The sequence below is a fragment of the Atta colombica genome, unplaced genomic scaffold (genome assembly GCF_001594045.1).
Source record: "Atta colombica isolate Treedump-2 unplaced genomic scaffold, Acol1.0 scaffold293, whole genome shotgun sequence".
NCBI lineage: Eukaryota > Metazoa > Arthropoda > Insecta > Hymenoptera > Formicidae > Atta > Atta colombica.
Window position 1 is genome coordinate 530,223 of NW_017259396.1, and position 10,405 is coordinate 540,627.

At 37.1% G+C, this 10,405-nt stretch overlaps 1 protein-coding gene across 5 annotated transcripts in view; it reads left to right on the top strand.

Moving 5' to 3' along the window:
• Positions 1-10,347, top strand: part of LOC108690055 (serine/arginine repetitive matrix protein 2) — a 322,951-nt gene extending 312,604 nt beyond the window's left edge. For 2 of the 5 annotated variants that reach the window (XM_018197125.1, XM_018197127.1), the window contains exons 12-18: positions 3,136-3,349; positions 3,833-4,272; positions 4,512-4,716; positions 5,052-5,200; positions 5,414-6,839; positions 6,948-7,215; positions 7,336-10,347. In XM_018197125.1, the coding sequence (XP_018052614.1) occupies positions 3,136-3,349; positions 3,833-4,272; positions 4,512-4,716; positions 5,052-5,200; positions 5,414-6,839; positions 6,948-7,215; positions 7,336-7,654 (3,021 nt within the window). In that variant the 3' untranslated portion in view covers positions 7,655-10,347. The remainder of the gene's footprint in view (positions 1-3,135; positions 3,350-3,832; positions 4,273-4,511; positions 4,717-5,051; positions 5,201-5,413; positions 6,840-6,947; positions 7,216-7,335) is intronic. The other 3 variants (XM_018197128.1, XM_018197129.1, XM_018197126.1) reach the window with 2 other exon arrangements.
• Positions 10,348-10,405: the final 58 nt, after the last annotated feature.

Here is a 10,405-nt window from a genome sequence, read left to right on the forward strand (position 1 = left end):
TTAATAAATAATATTAAAGATTATATTATAGTGTATCTTTCTATTAGATTATATGTTAATTAATAAATTTAATTTAAAAAATTGAAACGCTGAATAATCATTCTTTAAAATTGTATATTCTATTTTGTATATCTTTTGAATTGTATATAATATTTAATCGTACGCTTTTATTTCTGACGAAACAGTAGTCCTAGATCTCTATTCTTGAAAAGAAACGGAAGTCTAGGAAAATACTATGCTATACTATAGTATACATTATATAATATTTTTCTAGAATTTCGTATATATTTCTTTTCAAAAATAGGAATTCTGTACTTTTAGCTAAATTTCTTGCACTATATACGTGCGTGGATGTTTATGAAGAAAAGAAAATGACTGAAAAGATATGCTCCAAAGTAAGACACAAAATTTGGAGGAGCTCAAAATTTTAATAGGCATCAACAATTTTTAGATTGTCCGAAAATTGGTCGCAAAAATTTGTAATGTCATTAATGTTCCCTCTTTTGTATTTACGACCAGTATTGAAAATCTATAGTATACGTTACGTGCACTGTAGATTTTTACTACTAGTAGTGAATAAATTGGTGAACTTCCTTTTTTTTTTGTCAATTCGTTACGATTGGCGAGGGGTTGATATTTCATTAACCTGGCAATCCCTGGACCAAGGCATGAAAGCGAATTCCATTGTAGGCCGCCTCAGAAAAGACAGTTGGAATGCTTCCGACTATATTTTTTTTTCTCTTTTTCTTTTCACATTGAAAAGAAAAAGAGAACCGATGACCTATGCAGACAAAAAGAACAAAACTAGGGTATTTCAAAATCGAAACTGACCTGTTTTTTGTTGCTGCCTGGACTAGAGCTTTCTTGCCTTTGCCAAATCAGTCTTGAGAGATCGGTCGAGATGGAAGGATATCGGTTTCGGTCCGAGTTTTGTGCCGTTCAGAATTTTTGTTAGTGCCCGCCGAATTGTGTTCGTCAAAAATCGTGTATTATATATATCGAGTTTTTTATTCCTACATCTCGAAGATTTTAATTACATTTTTCTACTTTTCTGTATTGCCTTTCCTAAGGCAAAAACCACTTAATTTTTAAAGAAACTTTTGTTTCCAAACGGAATTATAGAATTATGAAACTAGAACGCTTATAACATGGGAAGAGAGGATAATTTTGCTCGATAAGTTAAAATGAAAGAGAGAGAGATGCATGAAATTAACAAAATTAAATGTAAAGGTATATAAATATTTTAAATTTTAAACAATTAATTACTTAATAACGATTTTGTTGCTATTTGACAGAATATTGTCAAAGTTGATTATATTATATATAAATTACATTACAATTAAAATACATTTAAATATTTAAATAAAGCTTTTTAATATGAGTTGATTCAATGTAGTGTGTAATAATCGAATTCATAACATGAGTTTCGAATCATCGAAAACGTACGTCTCGCGGATTATCTTCGCATCTATATATGCATTCTTAGAACGCTAACGTTTCGTGAACGTTGCAGTTGGCGTTCTAAGAATGGATATCATGGAGATAACTTGCGAAACTCATAGCTTCTAGAAAGTATCTGTGGAAGTTTAAAAAGTATTAATATAGTTTTTTAAAGAAACGAAAGAAGAATACAATTCCCTTTTACAATGTATGCACAAAAAATACATACTAATAATAATTACTTGTTTTAATTTAAATACTTGTTTTGAAAAATTTATAAATCCGCATACACATTTGTATAAATTCATTACAACAATTAAATTTATTCAAAAAATATTTCGAAAAAATCCTAGTAAGTTTAATTTTTTAATTAAGATTTAAGATAATTAAATTAAAACAAATTTGCTTATTATATAAGGTTATTTAAAAGTAAATTACATAATTATTTTTTTTAGCAATATTTTCTAGAACAATATTTTTTGTATTTATAAGATTATATTTAATTTCGATTCAATTTATTAAATAATCTTTTTCCAATGCCTAGAACTAAAAAAAGATTAAGTAATTGAATCAAAATTAAAGTTAAATTATTATAAAAACGAGCATTAAACTCTTTGTCAAGTCATCTGTTTTTAGTTGTGGTAAGCGTTCTAGTATATTCTCGAGTTCACTGACCAAATATATGAATAATTTTAAATATAATACTAGTTTAGAGTTACAAAGAATACGAATCTCTGCCTTTCTTAACGGACTTTTGTCCATTAGACCAATTCTACAATAAGGTCGTAAGCCATGTTAGAAATAGACCAGTCAACCGCTTATTCTCTTCACATTCGAGCTGTGATTGGTCGGACGACCCTATTGTAGAATCTGCTCTGTAAAGTGAGTTTAAATGCCGCGCAAAGAGCGCCATTTTCCTACGTAAGGCGTGTATGAATCATGGGTGATCACGGGTAATGGACGTTGCGCGAGTAACAAGTGTTTTGTCACGTACGCCTATAAACAATTGATTGACCAATCATCAGGCAGAATTTTCGCAACGAGTGTCTGCACATCGATCGCGAGTGACAGAATACACGTCATGAACAAATATTGCAGAGGGGTAAATATCGCCGTTACTGAGAATTTTTGCCGCGATCGTGACCTAACCTCTATTCGCGCAAGGTGATCGGGACGCTGACACAGTAATTTCGTTTTTATCGGAGATTCCACGATCAACTCATTTGCATTTACAGTAGATTTGTGATTTTTTTAACAGACTATTAAATTATGCTTCAAAAAGAATAATTGTGTTGAACTAAGCAGAGACTCCTCACGTTGAAAAGAAACATTGTTCACAGTGCTCTATCTCGGAAAAAGGAGAATTTAAATGAAAAGATTTAAAATTACACTTTTATTTGTTATTTAATTTAAAAGTTTATAAACATTAAAGAATAAAATTGAAGGCAACTATGAATAAATAGATTCATAACAAGTGAGAGGTTGTGTGAATGCAATTATATTTGTGATATAGAGCTGGTTAGATATTATGCGTGATGTAATTTTAATTTTTGCTTAGGTTTACATAGATCTTTAAACTTGATGTGCCAAATGGTAGCGCTGAAGCAGTAGTGTGGCCAGTTTAGTAGCTTCGGCTAGTAGATGCGGCAAGAGCATGAACTTCCTGACTACTTAATAATCTATGCCCTGTGGTAGGTAAAACGAAAGAAGGGCGCCGCACGGAGGCAACAAACGGCCGCGGAAGATCAGCGGAGGCGGAAAGAGGACAAGCAAGGCGGCGGTGCAGGCAGCGAGTCCAGCAATGAGAGCGAAGCAGGCTCCAGCGACACTAGCGAACAGTTGAGCTCTATTCAGCCTGCATCGAGAGTTCGACACACCACGGCCAATTCCAACAATTCCTCGGGAAACGGTTAGTTGACGTAGCTTCTTGTAAATGGACTTCCCGTCAGGTGAACTAACTATTCACTTGCAGGGTAAGTGATCCGTGTTCCATGATCGTACAATTATTCCTGTCTCTAGAGAACTCGAGAGAATCAAGAGAGTCAATTGACAAGCAAATTGAATTGCTTGCACTTAATTTATGGAATTTCATTTCTGGCCGAGAAAAGATTTTTTTTTTAGAAATATTTGGATCTTTGATGCTTTTTTCGAGTTCACTTACTTTCTTTCAAATTTCATTAATTCGATCGCACTTACCCTGTTCCCTGATTATATCATTACACTCGGATACATTATATTTTTATATATACATGATGACAATATAAAATAATTGATAATATTATGATATTACCACGAGCTTTTTAACACTGAATGATTAATAATAAAATTGTGCATAACAATTAGGATAACAGACTTTCTAACGAAGCGAGATGCATGATTTGTTGATATGCAGGAAACAACAAGGAACCTAGGAAACGTGGTAGAAGACCAAAGAGTACGAAAAACAATGACATGGGAGGCGAGGACCAACAACCCCGTCAGAAGAAGGAACGCAGGGATGACAGTACGAGCGGCGGTAACAACGGTCCTGGCGGAAGCGGTGGACAGTCCTTTCGTAAACCGACGATATCGCAACTGAAAAAATCCGGTGAAAGCTGGCTGCAGGACGGCGCCTGTTTCGAGGTGGCTACGAAATTGGCCAAGTGCCGTGAATGCCGATGGACGCCAAACCAGCGCTCCAAGAACTCTCAGAATATCTTCTGCAGATTCTACGCATTTCGCAGACTGCGTTATACCAAAAACGGACAATTGGCCATAGCAGGATTCAGTGACCCACATAAAGACGCGTCCGAGGTAAATTACGAAGAGCAACATGGTCAACACTTACACATTGTAATTAAATTACTATAAAACGAATTAAAATAAGATGAATAGTCAGTCTTATGCCTGTATCATATTATCGATTGGTGATTGCATCTACATTCATATTTGAATTTTTTGATTAATTGAAAAGATGTTTGCTAGCAGTTCTTTTAAGAAACTTAATCGCTAGTTGTTAGTGTGATACGGATATTGCAGTTTTAATTCGAGATGCATGCTCTCAAAGGAGAACTATCATTACAATGTTACAGGATGATCTTCGATTATGGTTACCAGGAGGAGATAACCAAAAGACAACAGGAAAGAATGACAAATCCGAGAAGAACGAGAAGGACAAAGGAGATCGAGAGGACCTAGACTTAGAAACGGCTCATCGGCTACTTTGGCAAGTTGGCGATCAATTCTGTGATCTTTTACATCAAGAGAAGAATGCCCTCCAAGAACATATGGCTGAAGGTAACATTTTGTTTTTACAATATTTTTCAGAACTGATCCCAATTTTTGTATCAATCAACTCATACATATCATACATATAATTAAAATACATCATTAAAGCAAATATGTAAAGCATGTAATAACTTTTATTAAAATTAATCTCATCATCATTATTAAATTATTTTCAGTACATCTGATTTTTTACATCATTCACATTGATTTTTTTTATATATAATAATTTAATATGCCATTTTGCAAAACTATAACTTCAAATCAGGCTGCATGGTGGTTTGCGTAATTTCTTTTGTTCGCATGTTTTAACGCTTTGCGCATCGATTATGATTACCTTTTGACAGCGAGTTCGGGGGTTGTAGACGGAACAGTAGCGTGGAAACGAGTGATCCTGGGTGTTCGAGAAATGTGCGACGTGTGCGAGACTACCTTGTTCAATGTCCATTGGGCCTGTGGCAAATGTGGCTTTGTCGTGTGCATTGATTGTTATAAGGTAAATTACGTGAAATATATATATATATATATTTTTTTTTAAATATATTTTAAATATATGAAGGCAGGAATATATGATGACAATTAATTCAATTGATATCATATGATATTGTACAATAATTTATCGAGCTTTTTAATACTGACATTAATATAATAGTTATAATTTCTTTCTCTTTTAAAGGAGATTTATTGATAGAAATGTATTAATATTTAGGGACGTAAAAATGGAACAGTCAAAATCTGGGGCGAGAGTGGAAAAGACAGGGACGACTTTTCGTGGCTTCTATGCACGAATAGGCAAGTGCACGAACCGGAACGACTCATGCTTACGCAAATCATCGCCGGCGACAGTCTTCTGCGACTGGGCCAACGTCTACACGAATGTCGTGCAGAATGGGGAATTCCGCAACATTGTGCTTGCTCCCTCGTAACTCCGACACAACCAAACGAGATCCTTCGAAATCTGATCAAAGGTGATTCTGTGCCCGTTCTCAATGGAAATGTGAAACAGGAAATAAAAGAAGAGAAGAAGATAAATGAATCTAACGGTGCATCAGAGAGCAAAACTAACGGCGAGGACAAAAACTCACCGCTGAACTGGTTGGCCGATGTAGCACTACAGAATCAGGACAAAAACGATAGCGGCTCAGACTCGGACTCGGATGATGATCGCGAAGGTAATTACTCGACATTGCGGGAATTGCTCATAAGGCCATCGCACAAGTCAAACGGGAGCGGCGGATCCAGATCGAATTCACCTACGAACAATTCGAGTGGTGTGAATAACACCCCGCAGAATAACGTCGCCAAATCTGGCAAAAAGTCGAAAATGGATACACTTGATGAAGTAATATCCAGTGTGATCGAACACAGTGTGAAAAAGGAAAAGGACAGTGGTCTCGATGATGAAAAGCCACGGGAATTGAAACACTTCGTACGACGTTACAAGTGGACACAGCGTGGTCGTGAGCCGTTACCAATCAGAATTATGACGGGTACAGAGAGTCGGAGTCTTTATCCAGACGTGCCACACTCTTGGCTCTGCGACGGCAAGTTGCTGAGGTTAAGCGACCCGAATAATCCAAACAACTACAGAATATTTCAGGATCAGTGGAAGCGAGGACAACCGGTAATTGTGTCGGACGTCGCCAAGGCGTTGGACATGAAGCTCTGGCATCCTGATTCATTCGCCCGCGATTTCGGAGATGAGAAGAACGATCTCGTTAACTGTATGACCGGCAATCTAGTGCCGAATCAACCAATGCGCAAGTTCTGGGAAGGATTTGAGTACTATTCTAAGCGGCTTAAGGACGAGCGAGGAAATCCTATGCTATTGAAATTGAAGGATTGGCCACCTGGTGATGATTTCGCCGAATTATTACCATCGAGATTCACGGATCTGATGAAGGTTCTTCCATTGTCCGAGTACACGCATAGAAATGGCAGGCTAAATTTGGCGAGTCGTCTACCTAATTGCTTCGTGAGACCGGATCTGGGTCCAAAGATGTATAATGCTTACGGTTCTGCTCTTCATTCCAACAAAGGCACGACTAATCTTCATCTTGATATCTCGGACGCCGTGAACGTTATGGTATACGTAGGAATGCCAAAGGATGTTAATGACGAAGAAAGTCTCAAAGGTACGTATTCATATCTGATCTTTACGCATAATCAAGCATCTACGTCGTTAATATTCTTGTCGAAGTAATAATCGAGTCTTTGAAAATTAATGATCGAAACATTTACAGCTAGGACAGAGGCGTTGAGAGCGATAGACGAAGCAGGCTGTGATATTCTGACGCGTCGACGTGCTCGCGAAGAGAAGGAGAATGTGCCTGGTGCTCTGTGGCATATTTACGCAGCGCGTGACGCAGACAAAATTCGAGATCTTCTGAATGCCGTTGCCTTAGAACGCGGAGCTCGTTTGGAACCTCATCACGATCCTATACATGATCAAAGTTGTTATTTAGATGGGCCATTGCGGGAGCGATTGTATCGAGAATATGGTGTTGAAGGGTAAGTGTTATTTTTTACGTATGAAGTACGTGCTTTTAAATAATTCTCCAAAGAATTTGTTGCAAGAGAAACATCGATTGTAATAATTTTATTAAAATAATGTTTAATATTTTATTGCAGGTACGCTATCGTCCAATGTCTAGGCGATGCAGTATTTGTTCCAGCTGGCGCGCCACATCAGGTCCGTAATCTCCAAAATTGTATAAAGGTGGCCGAGGACTTTGTGTCGCCGGAGAATGTGTCGCATTGCTTCCATCTGACCCAGGAATTCCGTGCACTATCCGATACCCATACGAATCATGAGGATAAGCTTCAAATCAAGAATATTATTTATCATGCCGTGAAAGATTCTCTGACCGTTTTAGCCAATGTTAAGGAGGATACTCTCGCTAAACTCGCCAAGGCTAATAATGAAACGAAAACAAAGGAGGAGACTTAGCCTTAGGTCTTCCCTGTATGGTCATAAGACCGATTGATAATCCCCTTGATTGGATCTCGTCGTTTGTACGAGATTGATCGCAGTCAGCGCTTCCGGATACAGCGAAGTTGGCACTCCCGGAAGAATCTGCAGAAGAAGAAGACCGCCTTTGCAAAAAGATCGTTGCGGAGGTGCGAGAATTTGTTGTGATATTTGTGAAGATTTAATGATTTTAATCGAAGGATTTTGATTTGCGATATTGGCTGAGCCAATGAACATTAGTTATATATTGTTTCATTCGAATTCTCTTATATACAATTCTTTTTTGCTCTCCCATTTTCCGCGAGAAAAGGTGCCCGCGGACATGAAGTCCGATGAGCTGCTCTTACGAGTGAAAACAAAATCCGTAGCTCGGATCGCGCATAGATAAAACGCCGCGTCCATTACTATTGTGATATAAGAAGGACTTTGGATCGTATACATTTATTTGTAATTAATTATATCGTGCCTGTATCCAATACATACACTCATTCACACATACACATACACACACATACACTTGTCTATATTATATAAATGTAGATAATTGAAATATTGTGTAATAATTTTTGCTAGCAACTACCAGAGAGAAAGAGGGAGAGAAAGGGAGGTTCGTCTAGAAGTACCTTTGTGCAATTAGGTGTGACTATAAATTATTATAGCTGGATCACAGCGGATAACTGTGGATCCATTTAATCGTCTGCTCTGAGATCTGGTGCTTTTCGGTATTTGATCAAAACCCCGGCCGAGAAATAGCCGATACGTATTCGCGTTCATGTCTTCTAGGTTTCACGCAATAAGGGCGTAAAAAATAAAAAACACTGCCTAACTAATCGGTTCGACGACAATGGAAGAAACAGACCTTTCTCGCATTTCTCTTTTTGTTTAAGTAAACATTTTGTAGAACAACGTTCACAGAATAATGTTCTTGTAGAGATGCATTGTGTTTTTATGGCGACGTATGTATCGGTTATATGAGCAATGGGGTGAACTGCAAATTTTGTATGTCACTTCGAGTATAAGGCATCAGAACTAAAAAAAATAAAAAAATAAAAATATTATAACAACTTGTCCGATATTAACTTTTCAAGATGTAACGGCGAATGTGAAACACTGTTGAATTGAACGTTTCATTGTTGTCGTAACCCAATGACTACCCGGCGTGTAACGGACGGGAAAATACTAATAAATGAATATGTTATTTTTGTCAAAGCATATACAAACCGTCTATGTCGGACGATAAAACGAAAAGACAGCGATAATGTAATTGTAACGAGATGCTGAGACGCTAAATAAAGATAAAATTATTTGCAGTAACATTTAAAGGAAAAAAAGAAAGGATAAAAAAAGGATGACTTTCGAAGTGCCAATGTTGAACCATGTGGGACGTTAAGTATGCGCGCGTTGTATTGTATTCGTGTATGCGTAGGTAAAAAAAGAGAAAGAAAAGAACGAAGAAAAGAGAATTAATTAGTCACGCAGAATTCACAGAGATGACAGGGCCGAGTTCCTATCATTTCGTGACAGTTCGTGCGAACGACAATATTCCGCGCTAATCGGACTGTCACTGACGATTCGAAAACTGCTGTCACTTCTGTTTCTTTTTCTCCTTTTCGCTGAAATTTGTTCTGATGGACGTGGCATAAGCGTAAATATGTATATGAAAACGACGAAACTTTCCGAGATCAATGTTCACACTTATAACTTGCGATACTGCAAGACACAGCAGCTCTCGAATCGAACATAACATCATTACGCATTATTTTTGCGCCGATTATCAGATAATCATCGACGAGTAATCTTGATACAGTGTAAAAAAAAGAAAGAGCGAACGGAAGAGAAGAAAAAGAACAAAAAAAGATCACTGGCATCCTGGAATCCGCAATTTCTTTGATCTCAACATTCGTCTAGCATACAACGACTTGATTAATATTTAATGAGTAAATTTTTAAAATATCTTAGTGTTGATAGATAACGATTGTGGGAATTATATAAGCTACAAACAAGCAAAAAGTACTAACTCCACAACGGCGGTGTTGTATAAAGTTCTAGGAAGACGTATTTCTGTGTATTATTGCTGCAAAATGAGACGCTATTGTTTGTCCTCTTGCTACGTGTATATGTACATACATTTATATACATCCGTATATGTATACAGATATAAATACGAAGACGGGAAGAATGTCTAGGACTCGTAATGATAGGAAGATATGCAAACCTTTACGAAACACGAGAAGATACACCTTACACGCGTAGATAGATAGTTTATTATACCATTATTATAATTATTATATATTATCATTATTACGTTTAATTATTACGGAAAATACGATATTTAAATGTTGCTGAATATGAGAACGACAAACATGAACGCGCGCGAGTGTAAATGATTTAAAAGAGGGAAAAAAAGAAAGAAAGAAAGAATATCGGAACAGTAACGCAGAGTAGACAAATGAGAAAGTGAGCGAGAAAGATAGAGTGTGAATGAATGGAAGAGAGAATTAAGGGTATAATTGATTGTGTGTGCGTATGCGTGGTGGCGATCCAGTGAAAATGCGACAGAATGAGAGAACGAGGGGCCGTGTATTGGGGGCGGAGTGGAATGGACAGTATCTAAAATGATGTACAGACCTTCGACCTCCCGCAAGATGTGTGTATATCCAATCCCCAAGAGATAAAAAAAAAAGAAAAAATTGTGCGCTATATCCATCCCCTTTCCCCCCCCCCCCCCCC